The sequence below is a fragment of the Ambystoma mexicanum genome, chromosome 11 (genome assembly GCF_040938575.1).
Source record: "Ambystoma mexicanum isolate Mex_15411 chromosome 11, UKY_AmexF1_1, whole genome shotgun sequence".
In the NCBI taxonomy this organism is placed as follows: Eukaryota; Metazoa; Chordata; class Amphibia; order Caudata; family Ambystomatidae; genus Ambystoma; species Ambystoma mexicanum.
The window spans coordinates 1,113,849,736-1,113,873,587 of record NC_090934.1 but is presented as its reverse complement, the minus strand read 5'-3'; the positions used below and the strand labels follow the sequence as shown (position 1 = coordinate 1,113,873,587).

The following is a 23,852-nucleotide window of genomic DNA, read 5'->3' as shown; positions in this document are numbered from 1 at the left end:
ATAAAAGGGGGTTGGAAAAGGCCTCACTATCCCCTTCTTTATGAGAGGTTTGCCTACTTCAACCAAAACTAAAAGGTCTGTCCAGTGTCAAAATGTCCAAAGCAATATGTCCTGTGTCCGAAATCTTATCCTCGCCCTCACCGTTAAGTCCAGCTAAGGGCTTAGTAAAGCTATTCAACTGAGAGTACACAAGACTCCACTCTTAGTATAAGGCTGTAACACCTGAGCATATGGTAGCGTAGACAGAGCAGCCAGGCTTATCTAAGGAGGGAGAGAGGGCTGTAGGAAGATACAAAGAACCTGTTGTACACCAAGAGTTCAATAGAAACACTTAAAACCAGAAGTATTATAAAAAAAAGAAAGGTTTATTATAAATACAAGTCACGTCAAGATAAATCTTGGGGTAAGCACTGGTCAGAGAGTCAAAAACACATAAAAATACAATACAATGCTTGAAGGTAGACAGACCAAAGCATAAACCTTCTTCAGTATACCCAACAGTAATTCAGACCTTATCATACACATTTAGAATAGACCACACCTATTTGTGGGGAGTAAAACCATAAATTGCTTTTAGATTACTTTACGGTAAGTAAAGGGTAGTAGACCCGGTCAGTTATGTAGTGACACTCAGCAATGAAATCACATAGTAAACCAACCTGCAAGTATACCTTTCTGAATAGTGGAACACAAATTGAAGAAACATAACCTGTAACTATTATTCAGGATAACACAGTTATAATAGGGGAGTAAAATATTTTGGTGTAACATACAATTACAGTTGCCTTTCAGCTCAGTGGAACACTGATTAAGTTAAGCAAGAACTCTTTACACTAATTTAGGATTGCACCAGGCAGACCAACGTCAGCTACACCTACAGAACACTTTTTAAGAATGGTTCACAGCTATTCAAGGCAGGTAAAACCTAAGTATGTAAAATACTATTGCAGTTGCTTTTCAGGTCAGTGCAACACAGGCCAACAGTAACTAATAACTCTTATTTTAGGATGGCACACAGCTAACTTAAGATAAGTAAAACCCATATACTTTTTAAAGGAGCAATCAGCAACGTAATGGTAAATATAATCTACGGCAGACTTATTCTAGACAGACTAACAGCAAGTCTGGGGAAGTAGGACATAGTTGTGGCACTCATACATCTATATCCTAATAGGAACAGTAAAGTGAAGCCAACAGCATTACTTTTGGGTAAGAGGCACAACCAATTCACAGGTGTGTAAAATAACCTTACAAATACTTTTCAGAATGGCACAACACACATCCAAGGTAAGTAAGAACTTTTGTAACAGTTCATTCTCAGAGTGACAGTTACCAACCAACTCTTTCACGAGTAAGTACTTTTAAACACTTACTAACGTTTCAAGACAGACTCCTTTACTTATCCAGTCATTCCCTAGTCTATTGCACAAGTTCACTCAGAGGCAGAAGACAGACCCTAGTGGTCTAGGAGCAAGCTGTAGGCAGAGTGAGATAGGGTTTAGTTGCAGAAAAAGTCAGAGCTCCTGTGGAAGGCTGTACAAACAAGTTAACTAGTTCACTTTAAAGTTAGCTAGGGTCCAGAGACTTCTGAGAAGACGCCCTAGGAGGATTTCAGCAGTGGCCCTGGGTGAACTCGATGAAAGGACTCCCAATAACAGAAAACACCCCAATGCTATACAGAAATCACACAGGCTTAAGGTAAGTAAATGCCCCAAGCAACACACTACCTTAACACGGAAGAATAGTTGCAGCAAGAAGACTTCAGGATCTTCAGCCAAATACCCAGTCGTTGAATTCCTTCATCAACTCCATCTCCTTGGGGGCATTCTACCTTTCCTCATCTTCCACCAGAAGCTCAATGTCTGCAGAGCCCTGGTTCTCTCTAAACATAATTACTGCAACAGCCTCTTCCTCAACCTTCCTCTTTCCTCCCTTCGCCCCTCCAACTAATCCAGAATATGGTGGCGAGACTTCTCCTTGGACTCAAGCCCATGAGCTGCATCTCTCTGCGATGCTGGAAATCAATTGGAGGGACAGGGCCTCCATTTCCTTGTCCTGTACTCCCTTATCGTGTGTGTTCTGTGTTGTTTTCTGCACAGGAGTCCAGTGGGACCCCTGGCAGTGCTGCTCTTCCTCTTTTTGGTTGTGGTGAACAGAGACCCTTGGGATACCCTTTTGACATCCAGGGGTGAGGTACAACCCTATACCCCTAGTGTATGTTTTTGGGCACCTGTATGTTACCTACTGTAAGAATCTCATGGTGGCAACAGTAAAGACAGACGCAAGTGATCTCAGTTCAAGGGTGTTTATTAAACTGTATATGCGGGTTGGAAAAACACCTGATCTAAGCCTAAATCTAAGATCGGAGCAAGCTACGACCATCAAAAAATAATAAGGAAGTCCTAGTGGCGTCTTGTCAAATAAAAGGGCCTATACTAAGAAAAGCCTATTGCCAATCCTTACACTAAATGCAGACAAAGAGTGTGGGATAGAGTTCATAGGAAAGAAAGACGCATCCACAAATAAGATGCAGCAGTGGGGTCTCCCTTCCCCACGTTTAGAGCACGGGACAAGGTAGGACTCTGGAGCACAGCACACGCTCGAGCTTTCCCAGCATGAGCTACCAGTTCCATTCTCAGCTTGTCAGGGCCTTCGCTGGTTAAGTCTCTTTTCTACAAATAAAGTCTCTTACCTTCGAAAACCTGATGTCTTCAATGAAATAAACAAAAGTTCCTTTCAGCTTGCACGTTGGGTGATGCCTTTTCACCCTTGGATCCCCCTCTTTTGGGCTCATATCTACAAGAGGTTTTTAATCAGTATCAAGCCTTTCGGTAACCAAGCTTCTCTCTTCCAAGGGTCTGATGAGCTCTCAAAATATTTATACAAAAAGTCAACAATGGTTCCAAAGTTCTTCTCGGATTGTCTTTACTTGCGTTTGGGTAATAGTTCTGGGTTCCCCCTCGTTCGGGCTCAGATCCCTCTTGATCGTTAGCCTCCCTCAGCCGGGTTCACTATGGCTTTCAACACAATCTTCATCTATAACATTCACAAATCTTAATGTCTTTTTAAACAGTTAAATGTGGACATTCCTCTGCTGTGTTCACGCTTTTCAACTCACTGTTAATCGGGGCTTCAGACTTCGCCCCTGGTCGTCATCCCTTGCTAAGGTTCACTCTTGCCAACCTTACGATGCGGGATTCGCTCCGCTTAGTTTTCACAATCATCTGTCGGTCAAAGGCTTTCGACTGTACAGAGGATTTTACTATACCCCTGCATGACCACTTTGACCCCCTTCTCGCCTTTCTCCCAAGGCCTTCTGGTTAAGGTAGTTCAACAACAGGGTCATTGCCCAGAGTTTTTCAAGTGAGCACCCATGTGGTGCTTGAATCTGCTATGCTGGCTTTCCCTTTGCGTATCAATAGTTCTTTGAACTTTCTTTAATCAGCTGCTTGCTACTTTCGTTCAACACAGTTTGGTTTCTTATCAGCTGTCCCCTCGACTCACCGGCTGTGATTAACTGCTTGGCTTTCTTGTCTGTGGAGTCAAGGCGGTACCATTGGGCCATGAGTCTCTCCCCGGCTTGGCTGGCAGTGGAGGAGGCAGCTGTGTACAGTTAACATCTGCTGCAACACACGCTGGCTATTGTTCGCCGTCTTAAGATTCCTTCTCTGGAGGTTTCACGGGCCTCTGTCGATACAGGCAAGGTCAGTTCTCTCCTTGGTATCCTACCGATGTGTGAAGTCTTTCTCCTCCTCTTGAACTGCTGTGCTGAGTTAGCCCTCTCATTTGCGGTCTGCCTGGCATGTATTGTGCTCTCATGCTCCACTTTTTATCCCTGTGGGGAAGGGAAAGGGCAGTCAGGTGTGTGTGATTCAGGCTAATTGCCTGACTTTGGCTGACCCTGGCGTTGGGACATGTCAGGTAAATGGCTTTGGTGCTTGTTTGTCATCTCTCGCGGTGTGCGAAAGTGTTTGTGTCGGAAAAGGGGATCCGGGGGGCTCCTACAGGGTAGGATGGGGAAAAAGGTATAACAAGAAGGGGGATACCGCGTCTCACCCATCAGTGTCCCACTTCCACTCCCCAAGGAACCCCAAGCCAGGTGAGTCTCCTTCACTAGTCTTACCCCAGAAACTGGATCCAATAGCGATGGCGGTGTCCTGGCCACCTGGATGACAGATCCCCGGGGACTAATAAGTGAGATACCTTCAGGTTTCTCACACCACATAGCAGGGTATGGGCTGGTGGCATTGGACAGGTGCTCCTAGTATCCTCAATATTTTAATATCCAGGGCCTGGCATAGGTATCAGTGGATTCAGCTAGGAATCAAGATGGACCCTGGGCTTCTTGCTTTCTATTGCCTGTTAACTTGTTTTCCCAAAGTCCTGGGAAGCCCTGACTCTGTCCCTTCCCCTGACTGGCTGTTGGGTGGAAGAACCATGTATGGTATTGTGGGGAAGCCCAGGCCACACTTGCTGGAGCCTTGCCAGTGACTGTATGTTGTGGGTACACCCTTGGGGTGGGACCTATGTGAATAGGGTGGGTGACCAATATGCATTCTATGTTGTGTGTGTCTCTGTGTCTGTGTATGTCTCTGTCTGTGTGTGTGTGTGTGTGTCTCTGTGTGTCTGTCTCGGTGTGTGTCTCTGTGTGTGCGTCTGTCTCTGTGTGTGCGTCTGTCTCTGTGTGCGCGTCTGTCTCTGTGTGCGCGTCTGTCTCTGTGTGCGCGTCTGTCTCTGTGTGCGCGTCTGTCTCTGTGTGCGCGTCTGTCTCTGTGTGTGCGTCTGTCTCTGTGTGTGCGTCTGTCTCTGTGTGTGCGTCTGTCTGTGTGTGTGCGTCTGTCTCTCTGAGTGCGTCTGTCTCTCTGAGTGCGTCTGTCTCTCTGAGTGCGTCTGTCTCTCTGAGTGCGTCTGTCTCTCTGAGTGTCTGTGAGTGTCTGTCTGTGTGTGTGTCTGTGTGTGTGTGTGTCTGTGTGTGTGTCTGTGTCTGTGTGTGTGTGTCTGTGTGTGTGTGTCTGTGTGTGTGTGTGTGTGTGTGTGTGTGTGTCACAATGAATGAGACAGCTCTGCCTGAAACTGACATGAATGCAGTGTGAGGTGCTGAAAGGCTGGGTGCTTGCCCCCAATCCACATTCCTTGTTATGGGTGTCTGGGTGGAAGTGAATAGCTTGAATGCCTGTGAGCCTGATTGGCTGCCTGCCTGCATGAATGCCCTTCTGTGTGATTGGCTGACTGAGCCTGGCTCAGGCAGAGTGAATGAGGGACAGATGTGTCTATCTAGCGACCTCTCACTTCCCAATTTGTTCAGAAGCTGAAGTGGAATCTTGAAGCTGCTTATACTTGAAGCCCAACTGGAAGAAGAAGAATTGCTACCTTTGACGAAATCTAAAAGCTGTCGAGTCTGTCCAGGACTGATCCGAGAGAGGACCTGGCTAGGAGACCTCTCATCGAGCTACGAGGGAACATCGTGCAAAAGCTGATCTACATCGAGGTACCCTGGAAGCCAGTCCCGAGAGGCTGTCGACTGGAGAAGGGGCCCACCGAGAATCTTGAAGTAAAGCACCAGGACATCGAGGCCATCGAAGTCCATTGCCGTCGACCGGGGTTCGGAGGATTTCCGTAACCGCTGGAAGCCAGTCGAGTCATGTCACCCAGAAGCGGGGACAGATTGATGCAATGCTACTCGATGACCGGAGCCGCAATGCTCCACTTTGCCCAAGAACATTTGAACGAAGGGCAACGTTGCCATCACCATCAATGTCTTTGTCCCGCCGGAGAAAGTCAGGGTTGTCGATTACTGAAGAAAGTCCGCCGGTGGGTTTCCCGCCACCAGAAGCTGACAAAGACATCCAGAGGACACTGAAAACATGAAGATCCAAAGACCAGCCTATGGTAGAGTCCCGATCACCAAAGCTATCCCGATGCATATATCTTGAACCATATTTTTATATAAAGAAATGTGTTCGCACATAACAGGGTGTGGACATTCCTTTGTGGGGGCGTGGATACCCACTGTACTTAAGAACCAGCCTGCATCACCTCCTGAGAGTTTAAGCCTTGGTTGCTCGTCCATTGCTACCACATAGAGAACCTTGACTGGGGTGCTCTGTGTTTCTACTCTGCCAAATAGAGGGCAGGGGTACAGATAACCCCCCCTCCAGTCTTAACACTCTCCAGCCGTAAAGTATCTCCACTGGCTCCTGGTGACTGCAAGGATCACAATCAAAACACTCTGCATCATCCACAAGGCTGTCTGGGGCCTGGGACCTCTACATCCAGCTTTCCTTTCCTAAATACCACCCAGCCAGAATCCATCCGTCCTCCGGCTCCAACTCTGTGTAGGTCAGACATTTCTCCAAGCAGAGACTGAGAGGCAGATCCCTCTCCTCGGCTGGAACCTCCCTCTGGAACAGCCTCCCTCTCCCCATCAGACTTGAGACAGATCTTAAATTCCAGAAACTGCTCAAGACCTTACTTTTCTCCGATGCCTTCCATCTCCCCCCTCCCTTGCTAAACCCTCCACCTGCCACTGTGACTGGGCCCTGGTCCCTTTCTGAGTCATACAGGGACCAGACCACCCCCCACCAGTCCTTCCAGCATCCTTTGCACTTGACCGGACTATTCCTACCCAGCCCACCTGCCCACTGCACTTTCACCTTTGCTCCCCCCTCTCTCCCCTAGCACATGCCACCGTGACCTGTACAGCCCTCTCCCTCCAACCCCCGTGGAGTCCCCCAGATTTGCACTTCTCCCTCTGCCCCCTTCACCCCTCCGGCACTTAGCCTCAAGCACTTGCACTGTAGGATTGTCACAAGGCCAATATAACTGTCTCTTTTTCTTGTTGCTGTTTTCGTCTGCTATCCCATGTTCCCCTCCCCCTTCTTGTCTTGTGGCACCTGGAAACACTTGTGTATAGGCGCCATACAAATGTCCAATAAAAAAAAAATAAATGAAGACTGGAGCCAGGACACTGGAAGGGCTTGTGCAGCAGGGATCACATGGAAGGCTCTAGGCAAGAGGTTCTTCGCATGGTTTACTCAGCACAGAAGAATAGGTTGCAGCAGGGGAGAAGAGCTGCAGACAAAAACCAGGTTGCTGAATTCCTTGTCATGAAGACTGACGAGTTTCTTCATGGCTGAATGTGGCTCTGTGGTTTTGGCACCCTTTTCAGGAGCCAGAAGATGACTGAAAATCGCTGATTGGATTTGCGTCACCAATTTGGCCCAGCACTCTGGTGAGAGTACTTCAAGGACTGGAATCACGTCTCTGGAGGGCTATAAGGATGCTACCAAAGTTTCAGCTCGTTTTGGAATTCGGAAGACCACGCACTGCACAATGGCTCGAGGTCCCAGGGTATTGGGGTATTATAACCCCCTCACACCACGACATGGGATGGCTCAAAATGCAGATTTCCAGTCTAGTGGATCTCACCAGGCTGTGGTTGTCCTTTTCGGAATCCCAAGGTCGATTGAAAGGAAGGGTAACAGCAGGTTCCGGTTACACAGCAGGCTTTCCGGTCGCTGGAAATCACTACGGCTGTCGTTTCATCTTCCTCTTCGGTTTCAGCCCCAGTGGTTGACTAACTCTTTAGCTTCCAGATTCGGACTTTTATGCAGGAACCCAGCCAATCAAACAGACTTGGAAGATTCAAACCTGGGGGGGTTGGCAGTCATTTAAGGAGAGCCAGCCTCCCAGTTTGAACTGGATTCTCGCATGCAGGCTGGAAAACAAAGGGGTGTGTAGTTTTGGACTCCTCCCTCGCTTTCTGCCTTCATAGACACTCTGGAGTCTGGGCGGGCTTGACCAAGGTCTCATGGAGGGCAGGGGAAGATCCAAGAAAGGACAAGGAACACTAACATGGCAAAAAAAGAAGACTAGGGCAATTTTGGTAAAATGAGCACCCATGGGTGCCTTTACTGGGGCTGTGCAAACATCCTGCGGTAAAGGTGCACCGAATTAGTAAAAAGGTTCACTGCCACCAGCCAGTAAAGGTAAGCTTGTTCCTGTAACAGAAATGTTACAGTTAAAAAGAAAGGGGATACATTGTATCTCCCCAGCACTCCACAAGGTGGGGTGTGCTGGTCTCACCTAAAGAAAGTTGAGAGGATAAAATAATCTTTCTATCCTTTGAACTGTAGTTCTCACAAGGTTAGCCAGAGAAAATGAAAAAGGGGAGCCCAAAGGGCAACCCAGCAATAATAGGCAGTATATGTCAAAAGGTTTTCTAAGAGGATAACATTAAAAAGGACATATGGAGAGTCTTAAATATTACACCCATAACAGGAGTAAAAGTATGTGTTGAGTGTGGAAAAATGTTCCCACTCACGGAGGTATATGGAAAAATAATCTACCAGTCCAGCAAATGGTTCTGGGGTTGACACACAGGTCAGGAAGATGCATCATTGATATGAAAATCTTACCAAACACTCACATACTACAAAACAACTCTAATATAAGAAGGGTAAGGTCTTTAACCTTGTAGGTGTCCACACGTTCAAGTTCAAAAGAAATATATAACTCCAACACAAAAGTGTCCAATGGATAAAGTTTACACAGTGCCAGGGGACAACTCCTTTTCCCCAGGTTTCTCTTCAAGACACTTCAAATTCCTAAAGGCATGAATCTTCCTTAGTGCTCTTTGTTCAACACAATATTTGTGTACAAAAACCAACATGGATGTAAGTTCCAACCTCATAATACCTGGTGAACTCCCCTGCCAGTTTCTTTTCCACTTTGTTTAGCTTCGCTTTCAGACTTTACTTTTCCTTGTGTATTCCCATAGCGGGACTCTTATGTGATTGGTTTTACACACTTGCAAACTTGACCTTGGCCTGGTGTACTTCCCATCCTGGGGTTTTCATACCATTTAATGTGTAGGCTTGCAAACTTGACTTTGTCTGGCATACTTTCCTGCCAGACCTTTAGGGGTGATTTACTCCACACACACTTGCAGACTTGCTCTTACCTGGTTTATTCTGCTGCCAGGGTTTTTCGTCCGATTTTTCTTTACTTGCTTTCGCCTGGTTTATTCTCCTGCTAGGGCTTTACAATTATGAACTTTCTTCCACCTGGTTTACTCTCCTGCCAGGTATTTCCATCTGGTTTATTTTATACAATTGCAAACTTGACTTCATAGAATTGAAAACTTGCTTTTGCCTGGTTTACTCTCCAGCCAGGGCTTTTATTTTGATTTATTGTGCACAATTACAAACTTGCCTTCATACAACTGAAAACTTGTTTATCTCTTAAATTAATCTCTAAACCCTTTTGAGATTATCACTTCATACACATTTGTCTTTCTTTGGCAGTGTTGCTGAAGTGTCCCATTCTCTCTCTATAGGACTCCCTGGTTTCTTGTTGCGTCCTTCAGTTACCTCGCGGTAGAGGGGAGGCAGGGCTCCAATGTCCTGCCACCAGCTAGCGGGCTCCCTGGCTTCACTGAACAGCTTCCTAATCCTTTGCGGCTCCCACTTACCTCTGGGCTCTTGCACGGTGTTCGGGTGCTGGAGAGGCTGTTTCCAGGTTCCCATGGCCGGTAGGACGTTTCTTCTTCGCTCCCTCTCGCATTCGCAGCACAGTAAACTGGCTTTTGTAGTCCTCGGTCTCCTGCCTTTCTCTCGAGCATGCCAGCTCCACAGTCGTCTTGACGTCTTCGCAGTCCCTCGGTCCCCACCCAGAGGGCTCGGCCTTCCCAGGTAGCATTCTCTCTCTTCATGCTGGGTAAAACGTATAAATGTCCCAGCACCTATCATACGCCAACAACAACTAGAGCGTATCTGGTGCTTTTCGGTCCTGGTGATCTGAATTACTCCATTCAGTTTCCTTGTCCCAGTATTTCTAGATGTAAGGGAGTTGTAGGCAGTTCTTGGTATTTTATGTGAAGAGTACTGGAAGGTGTTACCAGTAGGTCTTATTGATGGCTGAAGGGAATCAGCACAATATGTTATTAAGGCATGTGAAATCCACAAAAGGGAAATGGGGATAACCGGTTTCATCCAATGATGTATCACCGCTCTGAGGGTCACCTCCCCACCATGTGATCAAATAGCCGCCCCCAGACTCTCGATCAGGTAGCGGCTGCCATCACCTGGCCACATGGGGAGATGTTTTGCCAGGGGAGAAGCAATGATGTCATCAGATTCCTCCCAGGAAGAAGTAACCGAAAACAGACCACTGGATTGTAGGTGCGGATGTCTGATTTCACTGAATCCACTTCATCTAAAGGTGAAATAGTCGGGGAAAAAAAAATCTTCAAATTTATTTTTTTATTATGCGGGTAGAGATCCCCTCACCTTATCCTATCCGCTTACCTCGCCCAATTATATTTTAAAATGTACCTACTTACCTAGCCAATTCAAAGAAAAAAAACAATTTTTCGAAGATTTCTGATTAGGTGAAATCTGATTCGATAGTAGCAAACACACATTTTGGTCATCTTCCCTCTAACTGTGGCATTTTACTTCATAGGGGCTAGAGTCCTCCTTCTGCTGAGCCATTTCCAGAATGTCAAAGTAGCAATACCAATACCAAGCAGCTCAGTGTCCCCCAGTCTGCGGAGTCCCACCCCATCTACTCTGCAGGAAACAATTTCTTTTTGAAAGGCAGGTGACCTGTCCAGACTGCCTTCCAGCGTTGATGTGGGCTGCCTGTAGACACATACTGGCATCTGCCTGTCTAGTGCACAAAAGTAAATCCATTATAGAAGCAATTTATAGTATTGCTTGGGTAATGATCCCTTGCAACCATATTACCATCAATGGCATACTTTTGCTTAGTTCTAGATTGAAATGTACATTCTATTATACATTGTGATACGAAGCCCTCAAGTGCTACAATATTTCTAGCAAAACCAGTCTGTGCATATTTCTTAAGGCAGGCCGGCTCCTTCGTCAATGAAGTATTCTAACAGGGAGAGAGGCCTTGGTGTAGCTTCCAATGCCTTCACTAGACTTACTCTATGAATAGTAAAGTTCACATTTTAGAAAAACAAAAAATACTTAGTTTGAAGTCCATGATGGATGGAGGCAGTAATGAAAAGACACAGGAGAACAGTGAGCTAGGCTGTAACCTTCTTTGGATCAACATTTTTTAAATGAATACAATTGGTTTAATTTTAATGATCTTATTTCTGAAATCAGTCTTAGAATGTGTTAGCAAAGATAAACTCAGGGCAGTTCTATACATTGTGGGTTTGAGCCAGCTCTCGTGAATCTTCTCCAATTTACTTGTGTGGATATGTTAAGGAGAGGCGGGGGATTTGCTACTGATGGAGTAGCAATACGACAGATGAGGGCCGAATCTCTTAGCATGTGGAACATGTGACTTAACAACATCTAGTTTTAGTTTTAAGGACTAAGTCCCAAAGATTGCAAGCACCCGGACACTGAGCCTCCTTTGACAATATGATGCAGTATAAATTGACAGGTTTGCAATGCACAAATATTTTAGTCCGTCCTTACATACCTTCTGTGTAGGATAATGTGCAAACAGAATAGTAGCTTAATATGAAATTGTAACTTTGCAGCAAAAAAGCTGCACACCCAAATTAGAAAGTGACATTTGCAAACAAATTGGCTCCTATGAATATAAAAGGTTTCATATTCAGGATGTTTTTTAAAATATTATTTTATTGTTCATTTATAATGCGCGTAATACCAGCAAGTGGTTTGAGCGCGGGATCGGGATTCAAACCTGTATTGCACCACAATTTCTTGCATCCAAGACAAATGCTTTGCCCATGAGCTATCCTTTCTATGTTGAAATGTGAAGAGTAATAGGAGGAGTGAGCCCTATAACAAGTAGGGAGTAAGATTAAGAAGAGTAAGAGAATGTGCAAGTGGAGTCTGGTGTGAGAAAGTGTGTTACAGAGTACCAAACAACTGGTCAATTAAGCACTATATGTTATGTAATAGAATGTTATATTTGTTATGCAATTCAATTATTTCACACCACCAACCTTTTTAATTGCATACTGTAAAGGCCAGAGCATAGAAAAAACATTACCCTTAAATTCCAGGATGCTTGCAGCTAGTTGTCAGGCTTCAAATCAGTTAAGAATAAATTGCTAGAATAGTGTATATTAGTTGTAACTAGTGTATATTAGGTTACAAAACGATATTAGACTAGGTAGAACAACAACCTTTTAAGTTGCGTTTACCTGGTGCAATATTTTAACAGAAGCTTAATATAAGGCGCAATTTAAACAAATCTTCTCATTGACTAATTACAACTTTAATCAGAAATTCATTTAGTGCAGCATCATTGAAGATGGATGATATGTGTAGTCAGGCATGCAGATAGAGGGAGCAAACAAGCAACGGAAAAAGAAATTGGCATGCATCAAATTGGATGTATGAAAGATATGCTGAAAGATGGAGAAATAAATTGCTTTGGTAGAGCCCAATTATATTGATTCTTTCCCTGTGAAGCCAGAATTTATGGCATTTTAGTATCACAAGTCTTACCACAAAATGAGGCACGAGGGGAAAACCTACCGCATGTTAGCTGTTTGTTTCCAAGATAAAGCTTAGGGGGGCTATTCTTCTGGAAAAAGGAAGATCGAAAAATGCAGTGTTTACACACAGAAAAGAAAAAAAAGAAAAAACGTTGACAGCATATTCACAACAATTCACTTTAATCTGAACGATGAAAGTACTTTGAACGAATCAAGCAGTAGTTTTAGGAGATGGCGTCATTTCACTTCAGTGAATCCAATACATTTCTATTGCAAAATTACTGATGGAACTTCCCAACTGCAAACTAAGCTGCAAATCTTACTTTTTGATGGTTTTTGCCAAAAGGGACACCTTTTTAGCTCTATTAGTAGCAGGCAAACCTAACAAATAACTAGGACTTTCAAATAACTTCACATGCATATCATGTAACAATGGACTGACAAACTACACGATCCAAAGCAAGGTTTTAACCTTCGTATACAATGACAAGTAGGAGGCGGTTGAGCTAAATGCCCATAGGAACCAGGGGTTTATCTACTACAAAACAATATTCTTCCTGACACACGCTCTATGCTAAAAGTAACATGATGGGTCTAATTGTAAGGTGACAGCTACCAACACTTGTAAGGCAATTCTGCACTTCCCCTAGATGCGATTTCCTCCATCTTTCATCAGTTTGTTCATCTGGGCAAAAAAGAGAAGGAATATAGAAAACTATCTCCTGAACCTATGGGTTTAACCAAAAAAAGTGGGAAGTTCCACTTTCAAAAGGATTGAAGCCAAACATTTCTGGGATGGTCAGTTTACAAAGTTTCAGGGTTCCAGGTTTACTAGTGTTATTGGTCTCCCCGGATTCACTAATCTTCATGCAGTCACAGTAGTATTTCTCACTGCTGGCATAACACAGACGTAGTAGCGCCTTGCCAGTTCTTGGCTTAATCCACATTCAGACGTTAATAGCAGGCAACTGACTCTTTCACACGAGTCACCTTAACAAGGATATAGCGCCAAGCTGGTCATTTGTAATCCAGCCAGAACATAGTGCCTAGCCCACCTATTCCTGTTCCAGGTTTATAGTGACCCCGAGTTCATTCCAAAGCGATAATGTGCCCTTCTCACCTACAGTACTTACCTTTCCACAAAATAAGGGAAACCAAGCCATTCTCACCAATCACTGATATAGTGACTGTTAAGATCCAAAATCAACCCTGGGGGTGGATTTTGGAAGGCCAACCAATTATGGTGAACAGGAAAGACACTAAAACAGAGTGGTAAGGCTTAGACTTCTCAGAGGAGTGTGCGAGTGATCTAGGGCTACAATGAGTCCAGACAAAACACCACCAATAATACCAGTAAGTACAAAAATATACAATGATTTATTAGATATTTAAAATACACACTAAACAAATGAAACCTCAAGGCAAACATTGCCAGACACTTACTAAAAAAGTTATTTATCCATGTTAACGTCCTTTCGACTGGATGTTCCTTCCACGTATTCCTTATCTGTGATATTTCCCCAATTTCCAGCTTGCTGCCTATGAATATTATTTTTCAGTGAGGATGCTGTGCGTCAATGCCTGGCCAAGTCGATGTCCCTCGGAGGCCTCAGTCAGACGTCAACGTCATCACAGGCATAAACAGCATGTGAAGCGCCCGTTGCTCAGTTCCCTTTTGAAGAGCAAAGCACTGTCTTCAGTTAGATGGTTACTTCCCTTGAGAGAGCGCAGACTGTAACCATAAGGGAAGTTTTACTGTGGGGTAGGATGGGAGGGGCAATAAGGAATACGTGAGAGGAACATCCAGTCAAAAGAACATTACCATGGGTAAGTAACTTGTTTGTCAAACGGATTGTGTCCTCCCACGTATTCCTTATGTTTGATACATTCCCAAAGCAGTTACATAATTTGGAGGAGGGAGTTAAATTGAAGCGATCAAGTATGCACAAGTGCAGTACTGCTTTTGCAAAAACAGAATCTTGGCTAGTGGAGGAATCCAGACTGTAGTATTTCGTAAAGGTGTGTACAGACGACCATGTGGCAGCTGCACAAGTATGCTTTATTGGAACTCCCCTCTGCAAAGCAGACAGAGTTGCAACACACCTGGTTGAGTGAGCCCTTAGATGTTCTGGGGGTCTTTACCGGCCAGTCTAATATTCTGAAATAGTTAAAATCCATTTAGAGATGGTTTGTTTGGTGATGGCAAGACACAATGTATGACCTGTATAGCCCAAACAACTGGTGATTCTGTCTGAGTTTTGCCAATCTGCTAATGTAAAAACTCAGTGCCCCCCAAGAGTCAGTCTGAAGTCTTTCTTCCTCTTTCCCCGGGTGTGGTAGAGGATAAAAGAATGGTAAAGTTATTTTCTGAGTGATGTGAAACTCAGAAACAACCTTGGGGAGAAAGTTAGGCTTCACCATTAATACCACTCTGTCTTTATGAAAAACAGTATGAAGAGGCTTGCAGGATAAAGCCTGTAGCTCACTCACCCTGGGCAGATTTTATACCCCACTAAAAAAACTGTTTGAGGTAAGAAGTCTAAATGGACAAGAATGAAGAGGCTCAAAAGGAGCACCCATTAGAAAGTTTAAAACCAAATTGAGTTCCCACAGTGGGACTTGAAAGGGAGTCGGAGGATAAACATTAGTTAATCCCTTTAAGAATTGAATTACCATAGGAATCTTAAAATAGGAGACTTCCTCTGCAGTGCACTTGAAGATGGAAAGCGCTGCTAGATACCCTTTGATGGTAACAATCTGGAGCCCCATATTTGCCAAGCGCAAAAGAAAAGATAACACCATCAGTGTATTGCATGAGAAGAACAAGTTACTTACCAACTGGTAACGTTCTTTCGATTGGATGTTCTTCCAACGTATTCCTCATTTTAGATGTATTCCATCCAGCTTTGCGGCTCTTCGGAAATGTTTTCGGCAGAGGGCGCCGTGCGTCGATGTCGTCGAGTCGCTGGTCCCTCGAAGGCCTCCGTCGAGGGTGACGTCATCGGGTGTATAAGTAGCACGTGCGGCGTCCGTTGGCCTAAGTTCTTTTTTCGCCCTTTTTTTGCCTGTGATCTTGTACTGTGTAGACCGTGCCGGCAGACAGGTATGAGCCTTGCAAGATTTGAGATGGCAATAACCCGGAAAAATCTACAGAGGGGTAGGTTAGGAGGGCGATGAGGAATACGCTGGAGGAACATCCAATCGAAAGAACGTTACCAGTTGGTAAGTAACTTGTTCTTCGAGTGGATTGTGTCCTCCAACGTATTTCTCATCTTAGATAGACTCCCAAAGCAGTATGGTCAATTCCTCTGGAGGAGGGGGTAGATTTTTCGATACTCTTAGATGGCTGAGTATAGTACTGCTTTTCCAAAGGTTAGCTCCCTAGACTGGGAAGCATCCAGGTTACAGAATTTTGAGAAGGTGTGTAGCGAAGACCAAGTTGCTGCTTCGCAAATGGATCTTATTGGAACACCTCTTTGAAGGGCCGTGGAGGTCTGGCGGGTCTTTTTGTGCTAGTCTGTAGCATTCAGAAATGCAAAGTACGATCCAGCGTGAAATTGTCTGTTTTGTTACCAATTGACCCAGTTTCCTTCCTGTGTACGATGTGTATTGACTGGGTCAATACAAATAAATACAAATACACTACTATTGTGAGTTAGGAACAACTCAATGGAAACCCTATCTAACACAACTGCGTTTCTTAAGCCCTCGCCAGATGACTTGAAGACAAGCATCCTAACAATTTATTTACTGTCTTAACCTTGTGACCCACATAGAAATGTTCTCATTGGAGGGTGTCATGCATACAGCAACACGCAGGGTCAAACTAAACTCACCCGCAATGCACCAGGATGCTTTTTTGCCCCAACGTTCAATCCAGCTGCGGCATGGTAGCCGAGCTAGACAGCGCTGTATTCTCCTTTACACTAAAGAAGCACCGCCAGTTCATATACAGCGTTCATGGCAACTTTGGCTGCGTTGATAGTGGCGGTTACCATGGAGGATAAGAGAAACGCTCACTAAGCGTCAGGCTGCGCTGTTCCGATCACTGATCAAACAGCGCCGTCATCACGCTCCAGTTCGTGTGATCAAACGAGAACACTAACAGAATAAAAGAACGTTGGTCACGTTATTCAAACACTTCTCAGCTGTTCTACTCAGCTTGTGACACGCGTTGTTTGTCAAGGATTGATGCTCTGGAATTTGGATCCTGTTTTCGTCTCACAGACTCCTCTTGCCTCATCCTCCTGCTATGACGCATTTCGGCCGCTTGACTTCACAGTAACCGACAACGGTAAACGGACTGCATCTTCTTTCACGTTCTGTAGCGGCACACATTGTTACAACGTTTTTTGACCTCAGACCACACACCTTAACTGTTCTTGGAACTTCCCTTCACGTACCACGTTTGCCAAGGTCTCGTTTTCTTTTGGGTCTGTTTCTTGGACATACAAAAACCTACAACGTGGGACAATCAACCACAGGCCCATATTGTTTTTTCCGTCTTGTGTCAACCTACAGCTGCTGGATACATCGTACTAAACAGCTGGCACCACCCAGGGGAGGGGACTACAAGGGTCCCGGCTTTCCTCTCCCTTTACCATCATCCCCAGCAGATCCATTGGTAGGTGCCCTGCCAGTTTAGGCATTTTCTTTTTTATTACTGATTGTTTCTACCGCTAGTGTGTAACGCTCTGCTTGCATATCCTATTACAGCTACCTGGGGTTCCGGTGCCTTTGTTCCAGCCACCTGTGGCCTCAATAACTGGTCAGCGAGTGTAGTCCTTCCTCTCTGACTGGTGCTTGTGGACAGAGGTATACCTAGTCTATGCGGATCTGCATTCCTGACATGGGGTAATCATGTTAAGTCAGAGATCACCAGAACACCCAGAGAGCAGACAGGCAACGGGGGCTACATTACTTGACACAACTTTAAAGTATAGACTAATTTTCATTCCCTTTTTAATAAACAATTGGATACAAACTGGTGGCAAATGCCGGCTGCCCAAATTCATACAGAGAGTGTAAATTGTAGCAGATTAAATGGATATTTCATTAAAGAAAATGTGGCTTGCCCAGTCTGCAGTGAGATTGTAGCAGTGGTCTTCCCAGTTGAGACAAGAAGCATAAGGTGCCCAGTAATGAGACGGCTTAGCAGCATACCACAAACAGCCAAAGTAGAAAGGATTTGTGCACAATGTCCTGCTTTTCCTGATGACAAGTAAAATAGTCGATTGTGAATCAAAATCAGGCAATTATAGAATAAGAAAGGTTTAGACAAAATACTAATTGCTATACAATGATGATAACTAGTGAATGTGTTGGCTCCAATTAAATAAATCCAATTTATCAGTTCACAGGGTTCCCAGTATCACACTTGCGGTTGGTTAAAAGAAAGACGCATTGACTCGTAACAAGTTTGTTATGGCTTCGGGCATGCACTGGTGCAGATGAATGAATGCTCAGTTCTGTCCTTAACACTTTCAGCCGTCAGTTCAATTTCTGCAAGTAGCATTCTTTCATAGGTGAGCGATCTAACAAAAGAACATGTTTGCAATATGCAAACACACCAAACAGTAGGTATTTCAATCCATTACCACATTTCCCATTTAAGACACCATGACAACAATATATTCTCATCTGCAGATATTCCTATGTTGACAAAGGTATTTGGAGAGTGAACCAGAGCAGCAGTGTCTTCCAGAGAATAGCAACTCAGAAACATCTTAAACATTCTAGTAAACATACAAGAACATGCCAGGTATTACAATTTGCAAGTATTTGAGTAGGTTATAAAACTTTAAACATTCACCTTCCCATTCAAATTCGTTACTGTTCTCAGACGGTGTGTCCATATCATCTAAATCCAGGTCTCCACTTTCCTCCAAGTCCTCTGATAGGACAGAGCCATCGCTACGGTCCAGTGTTAAACTGATATTTGGAGCAGATAATTTCTTCCTGGACCTTGCATTTCCATTCACTTCCAAATGATTCTCAACTTGAAAATGAAACAAAAAGGTAATGTTAGTTCAGCTGAAGATACTCTTCAAAGGCTCACGAAAGCTCACAGGACTGGGGTTTATAAAAAGCTGCAAAATAATACTTGGGATTGAAGAAACTCCTTCTGCCCATGTGCAACGAACTCCAGATGTACATTTATTTTGTGCACTATTGTTAGGGGAGTTTTCTTAAAGTCAACTAGAGGTAAAACTTCAAAAAATGATGTCTTGGCAGACAGTTCCCTAACTCTTAGTATAAGCTTGTACTACTCAAGGAACCTTGGTAGACTGGCAGAATAGTCAGGCTTATCAGCGGAGGAAGATGTGAGCTGTAGGTAAGTACAATGAACACAGTTAGTAGTTATCCCAAGCAACTACACAGATGTTATATTAAAATATATAATTATATTTACACCAACATATTTGAAATATACTTAGTTCAAGTAACCAATACACTTAGGAATACTTATAAATACTTTTCAAAGGCCACTGCTTCAGTGGTAGTTGCTTGCGGTCCAATTGTTACAGAGTTTGACACCAATGACAGTTCTACCGTATTCTCGGTACAACAGCGAAACCACATAAGATAAAGTCTTTTAGGAAGGAAAAAGGTTGGTTAGTCATACTGTAGCAGAGCTTAAAGTTCTAGAGACACTTTCTTGGCAAACTAACGCTTTTAAAGTCCAATCCCTAACTATTTGCAAAAGTCAGTTAGGAGTGGAGTTAAAGTCTTAAGAAGTAGCAGAAAAGCAAAAGTTCCTCAGGATACTTTTAGTATCTAGGAAAAGATACCAACGATGGAGACTCTGTAAAGGACTCACTAAAGAGACACAAGCTGACATCTTGGGTCAGAGGTAAGAGTGGACACCCTGGACCCCTCTTCACGTACTCTAACACTCTGGAGCGACTTCTTGGTTCAAGGTAAGCAATACCTTTCACCCCACAGTACCTTAGGCTAGAAGAAAGGCTCATAGCTTGATTCTCCTCTGTGCAGTAGCGACAGACCCGGTTTCCAGATTCCTCGGTCTGACAAAAGGAAGGACTCTGAATATATATGTGTGTGAGAGTGAGAGTGAGAGTGAGACACACACACACACACACACACACACACACACCTTGGCACGGATTTCTTCATCTTCTCTGATCAGTCTGTGGTTTTCATGCCTTTTTCTCAGCACCAACAAAGGATGGTATTCAAGAGCTGGATGCACTGATCACTTTGGAAGAGTTAGAAGAGGTGGTGAAGCAGCTGCCTACGAGTAGGACCCTGGGGGTGGACGGATTCCCTAGTGGGTTTTACAAAGTTTATAGGGCAGAAGTGCTCCCCCCAATGTTGGAAATGCTAAATGAGGCGTTTGAGGTAGGACGTTTGCCGGAGTCACTAAAGGGAAGCGATCATAATACCGCTTCCCAAACCTAACAAGCCGGGGCATAGCTGTGGCTCTTACAGACAGCTGTCGATGTTGAACCAAGACAGCAAGATATGGACGACGGTCTTGGCAGACTGCGGAGAGTTCTTGATAAACTTATACACCCCGATCAGACAGGCTATGTCCCGAACAGAAATATAACACATAACCATAGACGACTCCACCGAGTTGTCGAATGGGGAACTAAGCACGAAGGCGAAATGGCAATCGTGTCACTAGACGCGGTTAAGGCTGTTGATTCGGTCAAGTGGCCATGGCTGCTAGCAGCCCTGGCAGGGTACAGAATGGGACCAGGATATGTAAGATGGGCGAAAAATGCTATACAGTGAACCGCTGGCTAGGGTTAGAACAGGAGCAGTGATTTATGAAAGATGGCAACTCAGCAGAGGCACCAGACAGGGATGCCCGTGGTCCCCAATGCTCTATATACTAACCCTAGAGCCCCTAGCAATATACCCGAGACAGCAATATGACACTATAGGTATTAAGGTGGGGGGGGAATGACACTTGATCTCCTTATATGCGGATGACTTGCTACTGTACTTGAGGTACCCGGAAGAAAATCTTCAATATATCCTGGAGGTGATGGAGAGATATGCGGGGCTGTCTGGGATAGCGGTGAACCCTCAAAAATCTAGTATGTTCCCGCTAGGCAGTTATAGGAGGACTCCTCGGGGGCGACTGCCGGTGTTACAAATACCATGGGCGGTGAGTACCTTTCGGTACCTTGGGATAGATGTGTACCATATGGTTGAGGAAGAACATAGGTACAATAATGAGGTGGCCATTGTGAAAATCGAGAAGTGTATGAAATTGTGGGTGAAGCTGCCCCTAGCGATGATGGGACGAGGTGCGATGCTAAAGATGGTGGTCCTACCCAGGCTCCTGCATTATTTTGGGAACATTCCATACCTGATACCCAAGATGTTTTTCACTAAACTGAACAGCTTGTGTAGGGACTTCCTATGGCATGGTACCCAGAACAGGGTGGCTCTATGGAAGCTGCAGAACTTTTACAAAAAAGGGGGGATAAAGCTGCCCAAATATGAGGTTTATTATGTAGCGAGCCAGCTGCAATACATTGCCAAATGGCTCTCAGGCGAAGTGACCCCCGAATCTAGGCTGTTTGGTCATGATTGTGGCCCATTTTATTTAAGAGAAATTATCTGGCTGCCCAAGGAAGAAATGGGAGAGCGCCCTGAGATGATGAGGCTTGGGTGGAAGATGTGGCGCCAGGCGTGACGGATGATGGGCAACCCACTCCCATGCTCCCCGCAGATACCGTTAGCTACACTGGCAGGGGGAAATAAGCAATTAAGAATGATAATAAGGACCCACTGGGAATCGGCAGGGGTGGTAACGATGGGAGATATCTGGCGAGAGGGGACTATTATGGACTTTGGAGTACTAGGGGAGGAGATGGAATTACATACGTGCCAGTATATTACATATCACAGAATGGTGCAGAAAATTAGGAAAACATGGCCTGAAACAGTGTTGGAAGAAGAACCAGACGCTATTATGGATGTAATATATGATATAACGGAAGGGGGACATGAGATTTCTAGACTGTACGAGATGATGATGTCAAAGGTCGGTAAAGAATGAACGCAATTGAGACTAGACTGGGAGGCGGAAGTGGGGTCCCCGATAGAGGATGGGATGTGGGAGCGGGCCCTGGGATACCATAAGAAGGTTTCAAGGAACGCCAGACTGAAACAGATACAACTGTATATTACGCATAGGGCATATATGACACCTCAAAAAATATCTAGGTTTGATAACGCCGAACGACAGGCATGTACCAAATGTGATGAGGAAAATGTTGACATGGTACACATGTTTTGGTCATCGGACAATCGGATCCGATGCACACCCTCAAAAGCGACCGTGAAGAAGATTCCAGACCAAGTAATATATTCAGACTGTTAACAAAAGTTTGGGCACATGCAGCCAACTTGTCCAAAAAAACGGGACGGCTATAGGAAACTTTATCCAACACTAGAGGACAGCTTAAACAAGGGAATCCCAAGACATCTTCAATTAGCGCAATTGTATATTACAAATCCCTCCTGAGGATCCTTGCCAACACAAGCAGGGTGAAACACGTGTAGAGGGTAAACCTTACTTAGAAGGTAGAGGGTGAACCTTATAACCCCCATAACAATCGAGAAGATCGATACAATCTTACCAAACCACTTACCTATAGAAAAGAGGAGCCATTAAAAATTGAACAGCAAAGAGGAATTTGCAATCACAATCAGAAGCTCCTTTTGTCAAAAGTGGAAACTATGATTTATTTTTTCTTGTCATGTACGTTCAAAAAATCCACATGTAATAATGTATTGAACAATTTGTGCAACATATAAAATTTACTTTTGGAGCGCAGAAGTGGATGACTTGTGATTATTTTCAGGGAGTCTATTCTTGACATTGGGCAGCCGCAATGCCCCAAGTTCCACATACAGCAAACAAATAGCACAATACCACTGCAGCCAATTCTTACAACAAAGCACCAAGGTAGCTCGCAACAGCTGTTCAGGCTGAACGCACTCTCATAATTCATGTTTTGGTCATGCCCAGTGATTGAGCGTTTCTGGGGTGAAGTAGCACAGAGAGGGGCGGAAAAAGGGATCACTATTGTCATGGATACGGCCTGGGCCTGCTTGCTAGGGGGGTTCCCCAGAGCACAGAAACATGTCAGTGAACTGAAGGACCTAGCATATGTGCTTGCAAAAAGGAGGATTGCCATGGGATGGAAGACATGCCACAGGCCACGGGTAGAGGTGTGGTGGAAGGAGTTGCAGAAATGGGCAGAGGCAGAAACCACGGTATGGCAAGAGGCGAGAAATGTAGGGGGAGAGGAGGAGGTGGGAACCCTGATGGCATGGAAATCATTAATAGCGGAATTGTTTGGAACAACACAAGATCTGTCGGAATCCACGGAAAGTGAGACCCCACCACGTGTGGCAGACACAAAGTGTTTGGAATAAACAGGCTCGTATTGAGGTTGGGATATGGGGAGCAGTGACCGGAATTAAACGAACAACTGAACTGTTGATATATGCACTGCGTGTTTGGTTTGCATTATTGTTGGTTTGAATAAATTAATAAAAATTATTTAAAAAAAAAAAAAAAAAAACAAAGGATGGTATTCGCCCGTCCGACCTTCGATTCCTGCGCTCTGGTGAGTCGGATGGTGTCACTGGAGGTTCACCTGTAGCTCAGCAAAAACGCAAACACTTGGACGGATTCGGCCTCTCATAGACATTGCACTGCAAATGGGTCAGAGGTCTCCTGGTATTCGCGGTCTGCAGCTCTGGAAAGGCACATCACCTCGGGAGATAGCTCAAATTGCAGTCAGTCTCGGGGCTGGTTGGTTCGACCAGCCAAAGAGAAGGAGTCCTCTTTGGTGTTCCTCTGTCTAGTAGAAATCGGGATCAGGACAGCAGTGGTCACTTCACAGTGATGCAAAGGGTTTGCAGGCATCGCTGGTGGTTGTCTTCTTCGGTTATTTCAGTTTCCAGTGGTCAACTTGCCTTTTACCTCAGGAAGCTCACCTTTTATTCAGTTTCAGCACACACTCCTGTGCAATCTCTTAGCAGTTCACAGAAAGGGGCGGGTGGCTGATCAAACAGGACAGCCAGAACCCAGTGGGCACAGGTTCCATTCAGGCAGACAAAGGGCGTGAATAACTCCTCCCCCACTTCCAGCCTGCCCAGGCACATTGAAGGCTAGGCGGGAATACCCTGGGGGTTTCTGTGTCTCACTCACTCACTCACTCACTCACTCACTCACTCACTCACTCACTCAAGGGTTGTCTTGTCTATGTGACTAAAAAGTCACAGGAGCAGAGAGAAGCGTGATACTAGATATCCCCTTCCCACTCCACATAAGCTGGTGTGTGCCAATCTCTCATAGTATAACGTTTTAGGAGGGATCCTTAAGAACTAGAGTCAGTAAGGATAAGAA

The 23,852-nt window shown here is 44.8% G+C and overlaps 1 protein-coding gene across 7 annotated transcripts in view; it reads right to left on the bottom strand.

Moving 5' to 3' along the window:
• The window catches only part of BNIP2 (BCL2 interacting protein 2), a 646,636-nt gene that overhangs the window by 371,107 nt on the left and 251,677 nt on the right, over positions 1-23,852 (bottom strand). For all 7 annotated transcript variants that reach the window (XM_069624423.1, XM_069624425.1, XM_069624427.1 and 4 more), the window contains one exon: positions 18,264-18,449. In XM_069624423.1, the coding sequence (XP_069480524.1) occupies positions 18,264-18,449 (186 nt within the window). The remainder of the gene's footprint in view (positions 1-18,263; positions 18,450-23,852) is intronic.